The 22,654-nt window shown below is 45.8% G+C and overlaps 1 protein-coding gene across 10 annotated transcripts in view; it reads left to right on the forward strand.

Annotated features, from left to right (window-relative positions):
* Nucleotides 1-22,654, forward strand: part of TEAD1 (TEA domain transcription factor 1) — a 262,434-nt gene that overhangs the window by 222,868 nt on the left and 16,912 nt on the right. For all 10 annotated transcript variants that reach the window (XM_059708928.1, XM_059708932.1, XM_059708934.1 and 7 more), the window contains one exon: nt 21,385-21,525. In XM_059708928.1, coding sequence (XP_059564911.1) covers nt 21,385-21,525 — 141 coding nt within the window. The remainder of the gene's footprint in view (nt 1-21,384; nt 21,526-22,654) is intronic.

Consider the following 22,654-nt stretch of genomic DNA (forward strand, 5'->3'; position numbering starts at 1 on the left):
CGCCCTGATTGGGGTGCTGTGATCTGGCATCGAACCCACAACCTGGGCATATGCCCTGACTTGGGAATCGAACCCAGTGACCTTTTGGTGCATGGGACTATGCGCCAGCAAAGCCACTCCAGCCAAAGCTAGCCATTCTTATTTTATTAGGCATTAATAATATGGCTTAGAATATATATGTATGTGTATGTGTGTAAATAACCAAATTGCTTTCTAAAGTCGTCAAGCAGTAAGTATTCCAGACATCTTCATCAGCCTTGTGTGACATAATTTAAAAACAAAACAACTTTTCTATCGTCATCTTCTGTTCTTTGAATTCCTCCACATCTGCAGTTATTTTTTCTTCCTACTCAGTCTTTAATCCTTCATTCTCTATTCCCTCCATTCTAAGACGTATACTTGTTACCATTTCAACAGTCCTAGAAGTGGGGTGCTCTGATAGTCAATATCATAAGCACCTTGCCTGCCCCCTCCATAGAAGAGTAAGTGGTGATGTGGTTATATTGCCTGCTCTTCGTGCCCCTCACCAATAGAGGGCATCTCATCATCTCCTTGTTTCCTTAGTTATTTGTGCTATAGTACTATATACTACTAGTGAAATTTAGCTTAAATTTGAGTTCCTAATTTTTATGTCTCAGAAAAATTACAGTTTGATGCAGCATTGAAATTGTTATTATGATTGGGGATGAGTGTGGAAGCAGATTTATAATAAGTGAGGCTAACATTTTGTACTGGCAGAAAACCATCCTTCCCTCTCCCCCCCTTATAAAACAATGATCAGGTGCTGTGTGGGCCCCCAAAAAGGAAGATGTCCACCCACAGATGGTCAGAGCCCAGCTTGGTTCCGCATTGAGGTTCATGCGGATGGGTTGCCAGTGGGATGGCAGACACTGCAGCTAATTTAAGACAAAATACCAACTGTGTTGGTATTGATCATAGAATTCCCAGAGCTGGAAGAGGTGGGTGTGATTTGGTCATGCATCCTGAAAGACAAAAACCCAGCTGCAGCTTGAGCTGACTTGCAAAAGAAGTTCCTTTCCAGGCACATGTAGCTTGCTTAAGGAAATAAATGAGAAATTATGGATTTAACCAAATAAGAAATTCAGTGGAACTATTGTTTTTGAAGTAATTCTTCTCTCTGTCCAATGCTCAAGAGTGTCAAAGTTTGAAACATTGGTGCAGAGAGAGCCATATGTTACTAACAAGTTACTTATAACCCTATGGCCAAAAGTTATTCAGAAGAACCATAAGTATGATAAAGGCTTAGTCGCAAAGTTGATTGGACTAATAAGGAAATAATATGAAAATGAAATTGTATGGATGTGTATATCTTGTTACAAAACAAAATTTGTATATATATTTAATACAGTGTTTCTTTTTTCTTTGAAATCATTATTAAAGTATGGGTGTCTTAGAAACCAGGATATATATGTTACCCTGTGATTATTTATGCTATCTTTTTAAAATTCTTGGAATTATGAACATTCAGTATAAACAATTACCAATATATTTGTAGTCACTCAACTTAGTTTCTTTTTTTTTTTTTGTACACTTAAAAGGAGTGATTTTTATTGTATGTAAGTTATTCCTCAATAAAGCGGGGGCAGGGGACCACACACAAAAAACCAGCCCTGCTGGGGTCCAACCCCAGCAGGTCCAGGGGTCCCCAAAGGTGTGGATGGAGTCGGAAAAAAAGGAATGACACGGAGACAGCGTTCAGTTGAACAGCAGCCTAGCCAGGATCTCTAGCCAAGTTCTGGTCTGGATCTCCAGCGAAGTTCTGGTTAGGCTCTCCAGCCAGGTTCTGTGGCCATGTTCCCTCGCTAGGTTCTCCAGCCAGGTTCAGTCACCAGGTTCTAGTCAGGTTCTCTTGCCATGTTCTATCCAGGTTCTGTAGCCAGGTTCTGTCTCTAGGTTCTTCAGCCAGGTTCTCTCGCTAGGTTCTGTCTCTAGGTTCTGTGGCCAGTTTCTGTCCAGGATCTTTTGCCATGTTCTCTCGCTAGGTTCTGTCTCTAGGTTCTGTGGCCAGTTTCTGTCCAGGATCTTTTGCCATGTTCTCTCCAGCGAAGTTCTTCTGTCTCTAGGTTCTGTGTCTAGGTTCTGTGTCTAGGTTCTGTGTCTAGGTTCTGTGTCTGGGTTCTGTCAACTTAGTTTCTTAATATATTATTTTAGGGGAAGAAAAAGAAAGGCTAGTTTTACTAACCAAAGCAGATATGAGAAGATTTTATAAAACAGAGAAGGGGAAGTGAGCTATTTGGAAAGGGGTAGCCTTTAGAAGATGCTTTTATCTCGGTGGGAATGAAATCACATTGTTTGGACAAAATGACAAGCACTATAAATTAAAAACCGGGCTTTCTTTAAGCAGAAGAAATTGGTGCACAAGTCAACTGGCTGTATGGACGCCCGTCTGGAGTTGCAGCCTGCTCTAACTGGATTCTGCATGACTTAGGTTGAATTGTAGACTTGAGTCTATCATTTGGGACCAAATGTCCCTGTTGCTATTCATGGGAAAGGAAGTTAGCAAAATGGAATAAATCTCTCCCCACGTGTTCTAAACTGCTATCGATAAGGAAAGGGCCTTTCCGTTCCATTTTCCCATTTCTCTCTATTTCTGTTCCATCTCAAAAGGGTGTTAAGTTCTGAAAATGCGTGAGCAATATTAAGTGATGGAATGATGTATGTGGAAGGAAGGTTAGCTAGAAATACCACCATATTCAGAGGTACCTAGGGCTAATACATAATACATTCCCTTCAGATGGACTGTGATTATATGATTATCTTCACTGAGAGTCTGTTCTTTGAAAAATCATCTCTAGATAGGCAGGTTCTGATATTTCATGTGGAGGGACAGGGGAGCCAGTAAGCTTGCACTCCCACCCATTTTGGTTTGATTTCATAAGAAAAATATGTGGCACTTGGTTAGCACTTTCTGCAGTGACGGCTGTCTATTATTGGCTTCCTTCCTGTGTTCCCAGCCCCATGCTCTAAGCTGCTTCGTCGGCCTCCCCCAGGGAGCAGGGATCCTATGTGTAGTATTTATTCAGCAGGGCAGTATATGTGGTAGATTTTCCACAGCTCCCCCCCCCCCCCCTTGGCTGGAATGTTATTTTGGTCAGCTCGAGAAATGGCTTCACACCGGGTACAATAACTGCCTCAGCCAGCTCTGACAGGGTGAGCAGATCTAATCGGTACCTGGTAGTTTGTTAGGTAATCTCCCTCAAAAAATTTACTAAAGCCCTCACCGGTTTGGCTCAGTGGATAGAGCATTGGCCTGGGGACTGAAAGGTCCCAGGTTCGATTCCGGTCAAGGGCATGTACCTTGGTTGCGGGCACATCCCCAGTAAGGGGGTGTGCAGGAGGCAGCTGATTCTCATCGATGTTTCTGGCTCTCTATCCCTCTCCCTTCCTCTCTGTAAAAAAAATCAATAAAAATATATTTTTTTAAAAATGTACTAAAGAGCAGGGAGGAGACTTACACAAAAGCTGTGCTAGGTGATGTCTGGAGTTGTTGGGTCCTTATGAAAATAACTGTGTACATTAGTAATAAATACACACATCACTACTGGACCATTCAGCAAATGTTCAGCAGCTCTGACTTGGCTCCTAGAGAGCTGGGCAGACAGACATAAGTAAGGGGCAGGCACACAAGCAGATAAACGACTGCACCGTTGGGTAGAAGCCCACATGAAAACGTGGGCACACAGAGAGGAGGAGCCCTTTGCACCTAAGGACATTTCGGAAGGCCTCATGAAGACGTGGCATTGGAACTGAACCTTGAAAGAGTTGGGACAGTGGAAGGGGATGGGAAGGGGTTCTCAGGGGAAGTGGATGTTTGGACAGACTCACCCCTCCTGGGTGTGGCAGAGGACCCTGTGGCCACAGAGCTCACAGAGCCTGGAGAAGTGAGAGCTGAGGGTGAGAACACTGATCCCCAGGCAGTCACTTTATTTGGAAGGATCCTTTCTGAATCCCCTGAAAACACAGCTAGAACTCCTAGGACCACCTGGAAAATGGGATTAGAAGCTCACTCTACTCCCCCCAATCCTTGAGCCTCAGACTTACCACGGATACTTTTTTTTTTTTTTTAACCTTGAACTCTTCAGGACGATGCAGAATCTAAATGGGGAGTTCCCTGGGCCTCATGGGAGAATCCATCTGACAGCTGTTCCTCTAATGCTTTCTGTCCTAGGTCATTTGGCTCAGTGATTGCTAACAAAGCTGAGGTCAGGGTTCATCCTTTTTTGTGTGGGGCTATTTTGCTTTGCTCCCTGCCATGGTTACAGGCAGAGATGCTAAGCCTGAGCTCCACCAAGAGCTGCTGCTCCACAGAGGTCCAGGGGAAAGCAGATACACACCCCCGTGCACTTCCCAGCATTTGCCCTGTAGGTGGAGGCCTGGTTAGCTTCTCTCTGTAATTGGACCTCAAGAAAAGCCTGAGGAGGGAAGAGCTGAAGTGACACAGTCAGCATGGCTGCCTATTTCCAGACTTAATTTTGCCAGGAATAAGTGGATTATCTGGACATAATCATAACCCCCACCCCCAGAGATCTTGGTCAATTCTCTAAAATTGGACTTAGCCCCTCGGTGATAAGTGAAATCACTTCTCCCTTGGGCAGTATATCCTACCCACCCACTCATTTTAAATTATTTTTTGTATTTCAAAAGTAATACAAGCTTATTGTAAATAGTCCTAGCAGTTCAGAAGACGATAGAAGAAAAAGTGAGACCACCTCCCCCCACCCCTCCCCACCCCCAGCCCTGTATCCTCCTGTACTTTCATATGCACCTACAAACATTGTAGACTCCATTGGTTTTTCCTTAAATGAGCTGCACTTCATTTTTTTTTTTTCTAACTTAAGATATCTTAAGTATAAGATATCCTACAGCAATCAGAATTTGAGGGTAAGTCCCAATTCTTGTTACTCTTTTTAGTAAAGATGACTTGTTAGTAGAGTTGCCAGATTTAGCAAATAAAGATGCAGGCCACCCAGTTAAACTGGAATTTCAGGCAAACAGTGTATAATATTTCAGTGTATATATATCCCATGCAATCTTTGGGACATACAGATACCCCAAAAGGTGATGTTTATCTAAAAATCAGATTGAGCGTGGTGGCCTGTAGTTATTTGGCAACTCTGGGCTTAGTTGACTGATTTTGCTGTTGTTTTATGTAAGACTTGCACAGGAACTCCAGACCAGGAAAAGGTCCTGTTTCTGGGTTTGGGAAGGGGGGTCCTGGGCCTGCGTTCGCAGGCCTGATGCCTGTGGTGTGTGCAGGGCCCGCTCAGCTGGGCGCCCAGCGCTCATTAAGGCCTCCTTTGGAAAGAGCTGACCTGGGCAGCTGCTTCTCGCTCGGGCTGAGACCTTGGCTCTTTCATCTCAGCTACTGGGTGAAGCCGCCAGTGGCAGTGACCTGAAGTGGTGTGGGTGATATTAATTGAATTTTTCCTTAATGAATGCTGGTATTTGTAGGAATTTGCAATGCAAACAGCCAGTCTTTCAAGCAGAGAGTATTGTAATTAGAGCAAGCTTTTAAGATTCTTTGAAGTCCTAAATGTTTATGAAATTCAAATAGGGGTGCCAATCTGCACAATAAAGGGGCTCTTGGTAGTGTTTTTAAAATCTTCTATTTTGTAGATGTAAATATATGCCATAATTAGTAGGGAGTAAGTTGAGGAGTGGGGGCTGAGTTTATTCCTGTTATTCTTATTAAAAACAGCTGTGGCAGACCTACAGCTGCCGTCCTTTTGTGCTGGGCAGGGGCTACAAGGGCCCTACGTGAACAGGTTCAAAGACTTGCTTCCCTACGGGCAGCTTCACGGTTCTCCCCAAGAGCAGGTTGCTTTACTGGGGAATTCTCTCACGGCCATCCAACTTCCCCCACCCCAATCTTCTGTTTGCAGATGTGGGCTGGCTTCCGAGGTCTTGGCCAGGGGCAGGGACGTGCAAAAGAGTGGGGCAGGAGGGTTTGGGAGCAGCCAGCTTCCTCAGAGATGCCCCCTGCCAGATACCCCCCCTGTCAGCACTGGGTGGGGAAGCGGGGAGCAGGGGGACTGCTGCCTAACGCTCACTGCTCACAGCCCAGTGCAGAGTGATTGTCCTTTGGTGCCTTGGAGCAGCTGCCAGGCCCACTAGGTGCCCGGCCTGAGCCTCACCATGCAGCAGCCCTGGATGGCCGCCCACAACTGAGCCCAACTCCCAGTGCCTCCTGCCAAGGAGCCAGATGCTGCCATTGGAAAAAATTGCTTCACAATTTGAAATCTTGGTCCTTTGATCATTGCTCAGAGAGGATGAAGAGGAGAGGTTCAAAGTGGTGGTTTGAAAATGCCAGCGTCTCCTTGAATCCATCAGTGCCTATTATACTCTCTCTTGTCAGGGACTATCCTCTTGATGTTTTCATTTTTGCAACCAAGTAATTCCTGCCCAGCCTCTCCAAGCCTTGGGGTGAAAGGGAGAGATGGGTGGGAAGGGATGGGAAGGGCGTGTCTGCCGACTGCTCCTTTCCTGACCGGGTGCCCCTGCCTTTGGGGTTTTCTGCTTCCTCTTTGTACCAGCAGTGAAGCCAGTGACAAAGTAGCATCACCAGCCAAATACTGCTTCTGCATGAGCTGCACAATTCCCCCACTTCCCTTGGCAACCTTGGTGCTCACTTTCTCTTACTTCAGCCCCCAGTAGCCAGGTTGCCAGGGCCTGGGGTTTCACAGAGAGGAGCTCTGCCCCCAGAGCTCTGGATCCTGCATAACTGGGCTAGGCCTCATTTCTCCTCTCCCATGAAATGGGAAGGATCATTTTTGAATATGTAATTAAAAATTATAATTAAAATGACATTAAAAAAATTTTTTTAATTTCAAAAGCATGAAGTCAAATAGTGGAACAATCGTGAGTAAATGGGCTTACTAACTGAGAGGTAATAGAGAAGAGAACCCAATCCAAAGTCTTGCCTGGTGACTTGAATGCTTTAGCTACGGGGGGAATAAAGTAATGAGTGTAAGAAGGGTGAGTTAGGGGAGAATTTGGGGAGACTCTGTTTCCTTGCTGTCTGACGCAGGCAGCTTTCTCTACCTGGCATTGTAACCTGCTTCTCCTCACACCTTGTATTGTTTCCCAGGACTTGCCCAGAAATACACACAGACGTTTTTAATTCATTCAACACACAACTTTAAGTGTTGCCTTTTTGATTTCCGGAAAGAATTCTAGAACATCTCTAATCATATCCATGTGGGAAAGATGGTAATTTTTGAGCAGTTATGCCCAAAACTTAACACTTGTCATAAACTCACAAATCAGAAAAAACTACTGATTTTCCTGTTTATAAAAAGTCAGTGTTGCATCTGTGCTAAGTGTTGATTGGGCTCAGGCTGGCTCTGTGGGGACAGTGTTTATCTTATGTATTGATTTCAAACCACCATCTACATTGGGTCCCACTTCTGTAAATGTGATTGAGGCTCTGTCTTCATCTCTGTCCTGGTCTATATTTTAAGTCAATAAGGTAATAGGAATGGTTGTCAGTTTTATTAACAGCTGTCATTTGTGTAGCACATTACAGCTATGCCTTGTCTCCTATCACCATGGTGGTCTTTGGAAGCAGGTCTTCTCTGTGGTAAAAAATGAGAACATGAGACTCAAAGATGCCTGAGATGAGACAACAGCAGACGAAGCTTCAGAATCTGGACTAGATGGAAGGGAGGTCCGAAATCAGGATGGCGTCTAATAAAAATGAATGTAAAACTTGAATCCTGGGAAGCAGATAGGACCTGCACAACCTTGTGGATGGGAAGGGGAAAAGGAAAGGTGAGATTAAGGGGGAAATGAAAGAGAATTGCAAAGCCCTAGCTGGTTTGGTTCAATGGATAGTGTCGGCCTGCAGACTGAAGGGTCCTGGGTTCGATTCCAGTCAAGGGCACATGCCTGGGTTGCGGGCTTGATCCCCAGTAGGGGGCATGCAGGAGGCAGCCAGTCAGTGATTCTCTCTCATCGTTGATGTTTCTGTCTCTCTCTCCCTTCCCCTTCCTCTCTGAAATCAATAAAAATCCACACTAATAAAAGAGAAACATGGTAATTGGCGTATGACCACTACCCTTTTCATTGGCTAATCAGCGAGATATGCAAATTAACTGTCAGCCAAGATGGCGGCCGGCAGCCAGGCAGCTTGAAACTAACATGAGGCTTGCTTGCCTCAGTGAGGGAGGAAACCAACGTTCCCCGCCTGCGGCTGCAGGCCTCTGAGCGGGCAGTTTCAAACATTGTAACAAATACCTCCAGGCTTCAGCCAGCAGGATCGCAACATTGTATGCAAAGGCCAGAAACCTAGAGCCAAGCCTCAAGCTAAAGCTGGCCCAGAATGAAAAAAAAAAAAAAGGAAAAAAGGAGCAGTTGGAAGCTTCAGTCACCCCCAGCCTGAAAACAGCCCGCAGCCCCTCACCCAGACTGGCCAGGCACCCCAGTGGGGACCCCCACCCTGAAGGATGTGTGACCAGCTGCAAACAGCCATCATCCCCTCACCCAGGCTGGCCAGGCACCCCAGTGGGGACCCCCATCCTGAAGGATGTGTGACCAGCTGCAAACAGCCATCATCCCCTCACCCAGGCTGGCCAGGCACCCCAGTGAGGACCCCCATCCTGAAGGGTGTGTGACCAGCTGCAAACAGCCATCATCCCCTCACCCAGGCTGGCCAGGCACCCCAGTGGGGACCCCCACCCTGATCCAGGACACCCTTCAGGGCAAACCAGCCGGCCCCCACCCGTGCACCGGGCCTCTATCCTATATAGTAAAAGGGTAATATGCCTCCCAGCACCGGGATCAGTGTGACAGGGTGCGGCGCCCCAACCAGCCCCCCCCCCCCACGGGCCCTGCTCTGTGTGTGACAGAGTAGAGCCATAACCTCCCCATCGGCCCTGCCCTGAGTGTGACAGTGGTGGCGCCCCAACCCCCTGATCGGCCCTGCTCTGTGGGTGATAGAAGGCAGTGCCCCAACGCCCCCCCCAGCCCCCCCACGGGCCCTGCTCTGTGTGTGACGGGGTAGAGCCATAACCTCCCCATCAGCCCTGCCCTGAGTGTGACAGTGGCGGTGCCCCAACCCCCTGATTGGCCCTGCTCTGTGGGTGATAGAGGGCAGCGCACCAACCCGCTGATCTGCCCTGCTCTGTGTGTGACAGGGGACGGTGCCCCAATTCCCCTATCGGTCCTACTCTCTGAGTGACAGGGGGGAGCTCCTCAACCCCCTGATGGGCCCTGCTCTGTGCGTGACAGGGGGGAGCTCCCCAACCCCCTGATGGGCCCTGCTCTGTGTGTGACGGGGGGAGCTCCCCAACCCCCTGATTGGCCCTGCTCTGTGCGTGACAGTGGGTGGTGCCGCAACCTCCCCATCGACCCTGCCTTGAGTGTGACAGGGGGCGGTGCCCCAACCCCCCAATCGGCCCTACCCTGAGCGTGACTGAGGGTGGCATCGCAACCTCCCAATCCACCCTGCTCTGTGCATGACAGGGAGCGGCGCCCCAACGCCCCAATTGGCCCTGCTCTGAGCCCGACCAGGGGCTGCACCTAGGGATTGGGCCTGCCCTCTGCCACCCGGGAGCAGGCCTAAGCCAGCAGGTCGTTATCTCCCGAGGGATCCCAGACTGCTAGAGGGCACAGGCCGGGCTGAGGGACCACCCCCCCACACCCCCCCCCCCCCGCCGAGTGCACAAATTTTTGTGCACCGGACCTCTAGTATATTTATAAAAAAAAAGAGAGAGAAAATTGCAGAATTGTCTTGCAGGCATGTTCTTAGGTCTCGTGATTCCAGATTGCAGAGCTCTAGGTAGAAGTTGCAGGAAAGCCAGTTGCAATTTAATGGGTGTGGTGAGTCATGCCCAAGTCCTTGTCCATGATATTTGTGAATATATTACATTTCATGGAAAAGGAGAATCAAGGTTCTAATCAACAGACTGGGAGAATGTCTTGATCTGAGTGGGCACAATGTAATCACAAGGTTCCTTAAAAGCGGAAGAGGAAGGCAGAAGAAGGGATGTAGAGAGATGACAGCTGGCAGTGTGATGAAGACTCTGTCTGGTGTCACTGATTTTGAGGATGGGGAGGGCTAAGAGACAAGGACTGTGGATGGCCTCTAAATGCTGCAAGAGGCAAGGAGCCTTCCCCAGAGCCTCCAGAAAAGAACACAGCTCTGCCAGTACCTTGAACTTAGCTTCATGAGACCCATGTTGGATGTCTGACCTACAGAAGTAGAAGGTCATGAGTTTGGTGTTTTAAGCAATAGAAAACCTAACACAACAGGATAAAGAACTGCCTAACAATCGGGTCTGTCTAGCACATAGTATTTTCTTTTTCTTTTTAAATGTATTTTTATCAGTTTCAGAGAGAAAGGGAGAGGGAGAGAGAGATAGGAACATTAATGATGAGAGAGAATCATTGATCGGCTGCCTCCCGCACTCCCCCCACTGGGGATCAAGCCCACAAACCTGGGCATATGCCCTGACCCGGAATCAAACCATGACCTCCTGGTTCATAGGTCAATGCTTAACCACTAAGCCACGCAAAGTGTATATTTTCCTGTATCTGAAGGTATTCAGCCAGAAGACAGAGCAGGCCAGGATACTATAGAACAGCGGTTCTCAACCTGTGGGTCGCGACCCCTTTGGCGGTCAAATGGCCCTTTCACAGGAGTCGCCTAAGACCATCCTGCATATCAGATATTTACATTATGATTCATAACAGTAGCAACATTACAGTTATGAAGTAGCAACGAAAATAATTTTATGGTTGGGTCACAACATGAGGAACTGTTTAAAGGGCCAGAAGGTTGAGAACCACTGCTGTAGAAGGATGTCTGCGTTGAGTGCTAGGAGTAAGCGTTGGTCTCTGAACCCAGAACATATGCAGTCATCTCTGTTCTAATACAAAAATGGGGAAAGACCCCTTAGAAGGGCCTGTTTTCCTGGACTTGCCTCCTCCATCCAGCCATAGTTTCAAGTGTTTGGTTTGTTTGTTTATACACTTCGGAACCTGGCCCATGACCAGCTACGTATTTCGGTCTGGCTACCTGTCCCCAAAGGATAGGATATGGTTTGACTTTGGAATTTGTTGGAAAGATAAATTTGCTGGTTTTAGCTGTTCCTTGGATGTTTGTATTCATTTGCTTTTAGAAAATACCCCGTGGTCAGAGAAAAGCCGATTAGGCAGAAGCAGTCTGCATCTCTGATACCAGCACATTTTTTCTCATTTGCTTGCCTCCAGAACTCTGAGATGTTTGCCTGGAGTTTTCAGTAGGTTGGGTAATGAACACAGCTTGACTCCCAGACTCATTACAGAGTTTGCTTCCTTTGTTGTTGATTTAATGCAAGCATTCTTTCTTCGATTCTACCTTTGCTTTATGGGAGTTCAGTGACTGCATTTCTTTCTGGGATAATCGTAATATCATCAGCTGACAGGTAATTATCTTTCACATCAATACCTCCTCCTAGAAAATTCCTGAGGAGCAGCTGTGATATGGTTGGATGGCCACATGATTATTTTCCATGTTCAAGAGTAACGGCAAAGCAATTCTAACAGCAGATTGGTTATTTAAAAGGCTGGGGAGCCTTTTAAAATCTAAGTTATTAAATTTACACTAATAATAAATATAAAGTTTTCTCCAACTGTTATTTAAAAAAAGGCAAGGAAACTGAGAAACTTTCAGTCCTTCTTATCTAAATGAAAGCTGGAATACACAGTGCCCTCCTGACCTAGCAGTTCCATTCGACACCCAACAACATGCGTACGTGTGTTCATCAAAAGCATATTTGAAAATGTTCAGAGTAGCACTCTCCATAATCAGTTCTCTGTAGAAATATTGCAGGTGTCCATCAGTAGTGGAGTCATAGATCATGGTGTTTTCATTCATTGGACACTCTTAGTTCCAAGGACAAATGAACTCCACACAGCAGCCTGGGCGACTCTCACGGTATAATGCTGAGTGAACTAAACACAAAAGACTCAACAGTTATTTAGGATTTAAAAAAACTCATGTATAATGTTTTAGGATCAAGGTTGCCCTTGTGGAGTGAGTGCAGGGCTGATTGTGCTGGGTGGGAAGGGGGGGTTGCGTGGGTGGGAAGGGGGGATTACTTGGGGAAAGGATTCTGTTCTGTTTCATCTGGCTGCTGGTTCCATGGGTGTGTTCACTTTTGCCGGGGTCCAACCCCAGCGGGTCCAGGGGTCCCAAAGGTGTGGACGGAGTCGGCGAAGAAGGAATGGTCTCGATCTCCAGAGAGGTTCTGCTTCAGATCTCCAGCGAGGTTCTGTAGCCATGTTCCCTCGCTAGGTTCTCCAGCCAGGTTCTGTCCAGGCTCTCCAGTCAGGTTCAGTGTCCAGGTTCTCCTGCCAATCTCTGTAGTCAGGTTCAGTCCAGGATCCCTTGCCATGTTCTCCCGCTAGGCTCTGTCTCCAGGCTCCGAGGCCAGTCCCTCTCCAGGATCCTCCGGCATGCTCTCGCCAGCGAAGTTCTTCTGTCTCTAGAGAATGCTCTGTGTAGGTTCTGTGCCTAGGCTCTGTCTCTCTTGGTCCTGTCTTCCAAGCCCTGTGTTCTCAGTTCTGTGTCTGAAGTTCTGTCTTCTGAATTCTGTCTCATGAGTTCTGTCTTGTTGACTCTGTTCTAAGTTCTGAGTGTTTCTGTCTTGTTACAACTGTATTTATACCAGTTGATTCAATCCTATCAATCTCTATTACAAAGGTTAGGGCGTTTCTTATCTCCATTCCAGGGAGAAAAGATTATGTAGTTTAAGCATGATTGTTCGTAGTTAAAGGGATTAATTACCCGCCTGGCACTTAGTTGAGGGGTTTTATTCCCTCCCTAACTTCAGGGGAAAATCCCTACCTGGGGAAAACAACCTTTCTCAGAGACCTTGGTTAAAACACATAGTGCCAAGAAGGTGAGCAAACATATTAAGAACAGTATGCCATATATGCCAGGTCCCTTGAAACAGCAAGCATGGACCGGCTCCCGGCAAATTCCCCCTTTTTTATTTTTTAAAAGCAGGCATTAAAAAGAAAAACCTCAAACGCTCTCTTGTATCCATTTTAAGAGTAGGATTGGCGCTTTCTGCTATTACCTGAGTCCTGATCTATCACCCCAGGGAGAGCTTGCCAATCCTGCACTTTCCCGGGGTGGAAAGGCTGCAGTGGGGTTAAGGATAAGGCTCCTTGGGCCTACCTTCTCCCATGCCTCTACATTTACCTTTCCGGCACCTTTCCTTCCTCAGAAAAGCATGGACGTATTTCTTGTATAAAATGTTCCATCTGACTGGGAGTAACCTTAACTCCTCTGCTAGCAAGCATATGTGTTAAAAGATCAATACGGAGTCTTTTTTCTTTAGACTCAGTATGGCACATCTTCTTAATCTAAAGATCAATACAGAGTCTTCTTTCTTTGGACTCAGTATGGCACATTTTCTCAAACTAAGAATCAATACAGAGTCTTCTTTCTTTGGACTCAGTATGGCACATCTTCTCAATCTAAGTTCTGTACTATCCACCTTCTTACCCTATTTATCCTCTATAGGGGGGTCTGTAGCACCCTGGTGGAGTCCTATCCGTCCCGAGTGTGGGGGTTTTCAAGGGGGGGGGGGGCTTACCTAAGGGAATCCTGTTCCAGGGATTCCCAAAGGTGTGGACGGAGTCGGCGAAGACTATCCACCCTTTTCCTATGGTGGAGTCCTATCCGTCCCGAGTGTGGGGCGCTTACCTAGGGGTCCCTGTTCGGGCGCCATATGCCGGGGTCCAACCCCAGCGGGTCCAGGGGTCCCAAAGGTGTGGACGGAGTCGGCGAAGAAGGAATGGTCTCGATCTCCAGAGAGGTTCTGCTTCAGATCTCCAGCGAGGTTCTGTAGCCATGTTCCCTCGCTAGGTTCTCCAGCCAGGTTCTGTCCAGGCTCTCCAGTCAGGTTCAGTGTCCAGGTTCTCCTGCCAATCTCTGTAGTCAGGTTCAGTCCAGGATCCCTTGCCATGTTCTCCCGCTAGGCTCTGTCTCCAGGCTCCGAGGCCAGTCCCTCTCCAGGATCCTCCGGCATGCTCTCGCCAGCGAAGTTCTTCTGTCTCTAGAGAATGCTCTGTGTAGGTTCTGTGCCTAGGCTCTGTCTCTCTTGGTCCTGTCTTCCAAGCCCTGTGTTCTCAGTTCTGTGTCTGAAGTTCTGTCTTCTGAATTCTGTCTCATGAGTTCTGTCTTGTTGACTCTGTTCTAAGTTCTGAGTGTTTCTGTCTTGTTACAACTGTATTTATACCAGTTGATTCAATCCTATCAATCTCTATTACAAAGGTTAGGGCGTTTCTTATCTCCATTCCAGGGAGAAAAGATTATGTAGTTTAAGCATGATTGTTCGTAGTTAAAGGGATTAATTACCCGCCTGGCACTTAGTTGAGGGGTTTTATTCCCTCCCTAACTTCAGGGGAAAATCCCTACCTGGGGAAAACAACCTTTCTCAGAGACCTTGGTTAAAACACATAGTGCCAAGAAGGTGAGCAAACATATTAAGAACAGTATGCCATATATGCCAGGTCCCTTGAAACAGCAAGCATGGACCGGCTCCCGGCACACTTTATGAAAACTAATTAAGCTGCAAGCTTGTGATTTGTCCATTTCTCTGAATATATGTTACACTTTCATTTTTTAAAAAGTTAATCATAACTTTAAAACTCATAATTTGTTGAGAAAGTTTCTGAGGGCAGGTTTACATAATGTGTGTTCTTTCAGAATTTCAATTTTGATAATTCTTGTCATTATAACTACGGGCCATTCATTCCCAATTAAAATGCATTGGCGTTATTTTGATAATTCTAGGGGTAAAGCAAGGGTGAGATGGTGGGAGTGGTCCACCTCAGGTCCAGGCAGTAAGGAGGCTGATTGCAGAGAATGTTCAGATGCCAAAACCATTGTTGTCATTGTTATTATGACCATGTGTCCACAGTCTAAACAGTGCTATTGATAAAATACCCCTCAAGCCCTAGTCGATTTGGCTCAGTGGATAGAGCGTCGGACTGTGGACCGAAGAATCCCAGGTTCGATTCCGGTTAAGGGCACGTAGCTGGTCAGGGCTCGAGCAGGAGGCAACCAGTCGATGTGTTTCTCTCACATCAGTGTTGCTCTCTGTCTTTCCCTCTCTCTGAAAATCAATGAGAAAAAAATGTATATTTATTTCTATGTTTGCTTTAGATCTTAAGGGTCCAGGTTTGCTTACATTGCAAATCTTTGGCTTGTCAAAAATAATGCCGTGGAAATGAATAGAAAGAAAAATAGAGCATGAAAAAGAATATATATGTATATATGTGTGTATATATATATATATATATATATATATATATATATATATGTGTGTGTGTGTGTGTGTGTGTGTGTATGTGTGTATATATATATATATATATATATCTCCATCTATCCTTGGGTGAGGATTAAAAATAAATAAATACCCCTAAAAAAATAAAATCCTTTGTTGGCCTGAGCCCTAATCTAATTGGTGAAGTCAGTGTTGTGTTTTATTTCATATATACTTATACATATATAATATGCTTCAAATGAGCACCCTTGTATAACTTCTTCATTATATCACTAATCCTTTAATAACACATGCAGACTCAGCCTCTTATGTATTTCTAGGGTAAGTTCTTAACAGTTCGGAATCATTTGAGCTGCAGTCTCCAGGAGAGGCTTCTTTGCGGGTTAAACAGTAGAGTCAGAAATGAGCAATGATGACACAGTCATTAGGAGGATGAAGAAACAGAACTCGAGTTACTTCATTTCTGTCATTCTCTGTTACTGCTTCTGGAGTTCTTGTGTTACAGAATTACAACGAAACAGAGTGCTGATTATTTCTGAAAATAATTTTGTCCAGTAAGGAAGGGGGTCTTAAAAATGATCCGTTCTAGTTGTCAGAACCTAATCAGTATGCCCCGCTGTGGGGCAACTCCTATCACCAGCGCTACTTGAAAATGGAAACTCAGAGATGAAAACACAAAAGCTGTGAAAACTTTCAGCAATTTTACAAACATCCAATTAGGGTGGACACTATTCTGAACTTGGTTAACATTTTTACGTTGTATATATGGACAGATTACCATGTATATTTATTTCTATGTTTGCTTTAGATCTTAAGTGTCCAGGTTTGCTTACATTGCAAATCTTTGGCTTGTCAAAAATAATGCCATGGAAATGAATAGAAAGAAAAATAGAGCATGAAAAAGAAAAAACACATTGTTCTAGGGAGTTGTGTAATTCTTAAGACATCTCCCTCGTTGTCCAAATCCCTGAAGTGAGTTAAGGAAGACAGTGTTTTGTTTTTTTAAAATAACCTAATTCCATTCCCTCTCCCATTGACTACTCCACCCATTGCTTATTTCCATGTGCCTCTTCCACGCTCCACCCCTTACACCACAAACACCTAACTGCTTTTGACTACTCATCAGGTTTTCACAGCAGCTTGATTACAACAAAATTGCACGTTTGTTTAAATTACAATATTAGCTAGCAGTGCATTTATAGCACGCTCTTTCAAAGCTGGGAACTTTTTAATGTTGAAAGGAGGGTGTTGGAGTCCTTACTCCTGAATCCTCCGCACTCTCCTGGGCCCTGCTCGCTCGCTGCGCCAATTGTTGTGCGCCAATTGTTGGAATAAGTTCTTCCTTGACCCTGCTCACTCACAGCGCCAGTTGTGGGAGTACTTACTCCCTGATTCTGCTCAACTATGCCGACGGTGGGGCCTCAGTTCCCCTGCCAGGAGCTAGACCTTTATGGATGCTGGGTAGTGGATGGAGAAGATGTGAGAAGTCATAGGCTCATAGGCGTGTAAGAGAGTCTTGATTATCGTCTAAGTAGCCATTGCCACTAAGTAGCCATCAGACAAAGCCATTCTTCAAAGGAGCCTCACACAGTAGCCGCTGCTAACATAGCAGCCATTGCAAACACAGCAGTAAACGCAGGAGCCATACCAAGCAGCCACGCGACGGCTGGTCAGTAACACATCTTTACAGTAACTTAGAGAAAAGAGGCTTCTTTACAAATAGCGACACCAGTCTTTGGGGTTATAGAAGGGCAGGCCTGCGTAGTACAGTAAGATAGCTGTGTCCTTGCTTTTGCACCTGCATATAGCAGATTCGCCTTGAACACTCTGATAGGATTCCCACGCTCAGATTGGCCTTGAACATCTGGCGCTCTCTAGACAGGGTTCCCACAGAAGGAAAGTAACAATTTCTGACGCACCTTTTCTGCTTCGCGTAAACTCATCATTGCACCATTGTCCGGAAGCATCCTAAATATTCATCAGTAGCACACTTATTAACGCATGGAGCATCTGGGCAATGGAATAGTATAAAGCCATTAAAAGTGTGGCTGTTCATTTTTTTAATGGCTGTTCTTTTTAATACTGATGTTCTGTGTCAGTACTGCATGAGTTCTAAGGTGTAGGTACAGATGTATTTCTTTAAAACAAGGTTTAGAAGAATGCTACCATTTGGGCACAAATGTTTTTACATTTTAAAATGCCAAAACTTGTTGGCACAATCTCCATCATAATACAGCCTTCCCTCGGTATTGGTAGGGGATTGGTTCCAGGAACCTCCACCGATACCAAACCCCACGAGAGCGCAAGTCCCTTATATAAAATGGTGGAGTGTTTGTATAGAACCTACACACATCCTCCCACATACCTTAAAGCATCTCTAGATTACTTAAAATACCTAATACAATGAAAGTGCTATGTAAATAGTCATTAGGCTGTATTGTTGAGGGAATGACAAGAAAAGTCTGTTCATGTTCCATGGGCCTGTGTAGTACACATCTGCAACAGCAGAACATGTTTTTTCGAATATGTTCAATCCACACTGGGTTGAATCTGCAACTGCAGAAACCACAGATAGGGAGGGCCAACTGCAGTTAAGATCATAAACCCCACGCAGAAGATGGCTGGTAATCCTGACACCACGAAACTCCTGAGCTGCCTCTCAGAGCCACATGTTCTCTGCTGGAGGCGGAACAAGGCAGCGGCAGTCCTCAAAGGCCCACTCTCAGGGGCTGTGGAAAGCCGGGTGGTGATTCCCGTGTCAGGGCTTCAGGGTGCCTCGGATTGTCAGCACCTTTCTCCTCTGGAGGCTGGAGCCCAGGGAGATGCCTGGGTAGCTCAGGTGCAGTCTTCAGTTAGGGAACGAATTCTGTTTTTCCCTCCGCTAAGCAGCTCTTTCAGGGAGCCAAATGGCAAGCCTTTGAATGTGAGAAAAATGCACACCTGGCTATTTTTTACTTATTTATCATTTAGGCCCCATATAATTTGGAAAAACTAAATATAAGGGAGTGTTGCTAAATTTATGGATAATATAAAACCTGAAAAGTACCGTAAAAGCAGATTGGGATCAAGTAAAGCGGCAATACGCTGGTTGTTAGCGATTCCTAGTTTCTGGGTAAGTTAATGACTGCAGTTGAGCACTGATTTTAGCTTTGCATTTCTTGGCACATGAGGTAAAAAGGGGAATATAAAGTATATGGTTCTTTTAATATGAAGCCAGAAAATAGGAAATTTTGCCTACGGGAAAGGACATTTCCTGATACTCAACTCAAGAAGGAAATTCAAATACAGAGCCTTATTAAAAACTAGTGACCTGGTGCACAAAATTTGTGCACATTAAAAGGGAATTAATTAGAGGAAATATTTTAATGTTGCTATTTGCCCTTTCTCTATAATAGAAGTATCAGAGATGAAAGAAAATTAGTAAAATGTATATGAAAATCTTCCTCCTGTCAGAGTCTGGGGCATGCCATGGGAACCAGAGTCAAGAACGCACCCACCTATATGCACCTCAAAATTGCATGAGACCCAGACCTGGCTGGCCCTATCCCCATTGGGCTAGACCCAGACCCGGCCGGCCCCACCCCCATCAAACCCCGCGGGGTGGGGGGCACAGCCTCAGGTCCCTGCTGATTGCTCATTAAGGCTTGTTATGGGAACTCGGCCTCCACTGTGGGCGCAGCCATCTTGTGTTATGGAATCCCTGCCTCCGTTATGGGCGCATCCATCTTGACCGTTAGGGTGTGATGGTCAATTTACATATTCCCTCTTTATTAGATAAGATATGGAGAGATTGACTTGGGTCTGCATGGTGGTTAGTGAGTGCCTGTCGAGGTATTGAAACTAGCCAGTCACAATGTGCCAAACCTCTCAAAACATGTATCGTCTCATCTGTATGTCAGGTCTCATTGTCTGTGCCTCACCAGTCACCACAGTCGTCCAGCTCTCCTCTCTCATTTGACTGCTTAAGGCCTCCTGACAGACCTCTCCATTCACACTCACCTCCCTCCCCCCACCCCCACCCCCAGCACCTTCTCCGGGCTGTGATCAGGGCTGACTTCAGAGGATGCAGGTCTGATTATACCCCATCCCTGTCTCCATCCCATGTGCTTACAACTCCCACATCCCTCTGGTTAGGATAAGACCCAAGCCTTCCCACCTCCCCGGCCTCTTCTGCCACCCTTTCTCCCTTGCTGCCTGTTCCAGCCTTTTTTCAGTCCTTGTTTCTGGCCATGTGCCCTTGGAACATGGCCTCTCTCTCACCGCATGCTCTGCCTGCCTCAGCCTGCAGTTCTTCCTTTGGGTCTGAGCTGCATCATCCTCCGAGCCGCCCTGACTCCGAGGGCCCCGCTGCACTGTTTTTTGTTCTCCTGTCCCTCTGAGCCTCTCTCAAGAGTGCTTATCTCCGTTGTGATGTCCTCCCAACTGAACAGGAGTTGGCTCAGCTATTGTTTTGTTGCTGTTAATCCTCATCCAAGGATATTTGTCCATTGATTTTTAGAGAGAGTGAAAGGGAGGGGGAGAGACAGAGAGAAACATCCATGTGAGAGAGACACATCAGTTGGCTGCCTCCCACACGAGCCCCAACCAGAGCTAGGGATAGAGCCTGCAGCCGAGGTGCGGAAGCAAACCTGGGACCCTTCAGTCTGCGGACCAATGCTCTATCCACTGAACCAAACCGGTTAGGGCAGCTGTGCTCACTCTTTGACCCCAGCTTCACGTCCCCTACCTGATGAGCAGTAGGGGGTCAGGAGATATTCAAGAGAAAGGAACCATCTATCAGTACCATCCATACATCTAGATGCGAGCCTCCCAGCCTCATCCTGAAGCACGGTTCTGATCACGTCATTTCCTTGTGCCAAAACTTTCAAGAAGTCCCCATTTCCTGCAGGGTAAAATCCACACCCTTTATTTAGCCCTCCACAAGCTGGGTCCAGTGGTATTTCTAAACTCGCACTTTTGACATGATGCTGATTTTCTATCTAAATTATAACTATTTCATGTATGTATCTCCCACATAAGGTTGTAGTCAAGTCCTATATAGTGTCTAGCATGAGCCTTACATAGTAGGTACTCATAAAAGTGTGTTAAATGTATGGAGGCTTATGTTAAATAATCGCATCTTTGTAAGTGAGGGTTTAATGGCAACCAATTTCCCTCTAGATGCTTAGTTTATAGTAAAGTTTCTGTTTTGTTTGTTTCAGAGAGGAATGGAGAAGGAGAGAGAGATAGAAACATCAATGATGAGAGAGAATCATCGATTGGCTGCCTCTTGCATGCCCCCCACTGGGGATTAAGCCTGCAACCCAGGCATGTGCCCTTGACCAGAATCGAACCCGTAACCCTTCAGTTCGCAGGCCAACGCTTTAGCGATTGAGCCAAACCGCCTAAGACCTGTTTTTAAATAATGTAGCAAATGGCCAGTCAGCTGTCAACTCTCCTGCTCTTTTAAATATCTCTAAAGATGAGTGAATCTGAATTCAATTCATATACGCTTGACCCTGGAACAACCTGGGTTTGAACTGCACGGGTCCACTTATACATGGATTTGTTTCAACAGATGTTATAATGTATTTTCTCTTCCTTATGATTATTTTTTTCTCGAACTTACTTTATTGTAAGAATACAGTATATAATAAATATACAAAGTATATGTTAATCAATCGTTTATGTTGTCAGTAAGGCTTTTGGTCAATAGTAGGTATTAGTAAAGTTTGGGGGGAGTCAAAAGTTGTATGCGGATTTTCAACTGTGCAGGAGGCAGAGCCTCTAATTCCCATGTTGTTCAAGGGTCAACTATACATGTGTAAAGACCTCATGGATCTTCTCTTACAAGGATACAGCATTACTTTGATACAGAATGCCAGGAAGTAAAGCAAAATAGATTCATGTAGCCTGTCATTTCCAGGGAAACCGCCCAAATTAGTACTCTCTTCCACAAAGTGACCCATGGGCCAGCGCACTCGTTTCCAGATGAGCGTCACCTCCGCGCCTCCACTCAGGAGGTCGGACCCTGACCGCTATGGCTGGTTGCCATGACTCCTGCGATGAGAGCATAACCCTCACCTCCATTTCCTTCCAACAGGCCGATTTAAACTGCAATATTCAAGATGATGCCGGGGCTTTTTACTGTGTAACCAGTCAGTATGAGAGTTCTGAAAACATGACAGTCACCTGTTCCACCAAAGTTTGCTCCTTTGGGAAGCAAGTAGTAGAAAAAGTAGAGGTAAGTTGGCCTCTGTATCCTGGAGCCTTCTTTCAGGGCCAGACTATTGCTGTCCTTTAAATCTTTCTGGGGTAGAGTTTTACCTTTTTTTTTTTTTTTTGGTGTCTCTTCCTTCTGACCCACCCCTCACCCCCATTACTTCTAAAAAGGCAAAATGGTTTGAAAGCAACTGAAAGAAGGCCAGGAGGAAGTCCCACGCCAGCCCTCTTGACTGTTGAAGTTGGCCCTGCCTTCCCAGCCAGCAGTGTTCAGTGCTGCAGGAGGCCTCATTGGGGGTGGCCTGGTGTGGAAGCTGCCACCCACCCCATGCCCAAGGGCACTCCCAGGCACTGGGAGAAGAGCCACAGTGGTATGCGACTGATGGACACTGGCCTTCTAAACCCTGATACCTTCCGTTTGGTGGTGTTGCTTTTGCCATTTCTATCCCTTTCATTATATTTGTTTTAACCCATTGTGTGCCATACACGTCTGTAGATGCAAGCGGTGGACCTTCCCCACATGCTATGCATGTCCATAAAAAAGAAATGTTTTCCCTAAGTGGCAGCTTTAAAGTCATTTTTCGTGAGAATTTTTGGCTGAAAATATTCAAGAACACCCAAATTATAAGATATTTATTTTTATAATAATAATTTCAAATTGATTTTTTAAATTAAATTGAAAATACTGTGGCGTGTGGGGATGGTTTCTGTTTTGGACGTGTGGCAGTTAACTGGTTAAGTCTATTCTAGTACAAACTGGGACTAAATACCTATTTTTGGCTTTGTAATTTTAAGCTTCCATTTCTTTGAAAAAAAAATATATGTTTGGTTGCTTAGTATGAATGATGTTTGTAGTTGACATTCCATTTAAGGTTTTTTTCAGTGTTTCTGCTCATCGCCCAATGGGTCCATGTTCAGTGAGAAGCTTTTGTTTACAGCAGCCCTGGACCTCGAAGGTCCAGGAGCCCACCTGGCTGTGACAGAGACTTTGTGCTGAGGCGAGAAAAAGAGGGAGGGAGGGAGGAAGAGAGGGAGAGAGAGGGAGAGAGATTGGGGAGTGAGAAGGAGAAAGGCTGGTTCATTTAAGCATAGGGGTCATGAACTTTACTAAAATGGTGGTAGTGGGAACCCAGTTAGATATTTTGAGTGGA

This window comes from Myotis daubentonii, chromosome 9 (genome assembly GCF_963259705.1).
Source record: "Myotis daubentonii chromosome 9, mMyoDau2.1, whole genome shotgun sequence".
Classification (NCBI taxonomy): domain Eukaryota; kingdom Metazoa; phylum Chordata; class Mammalia; order Chiroptera; family Vespertilionidae; genus Myotis; species Myotis daubentonii.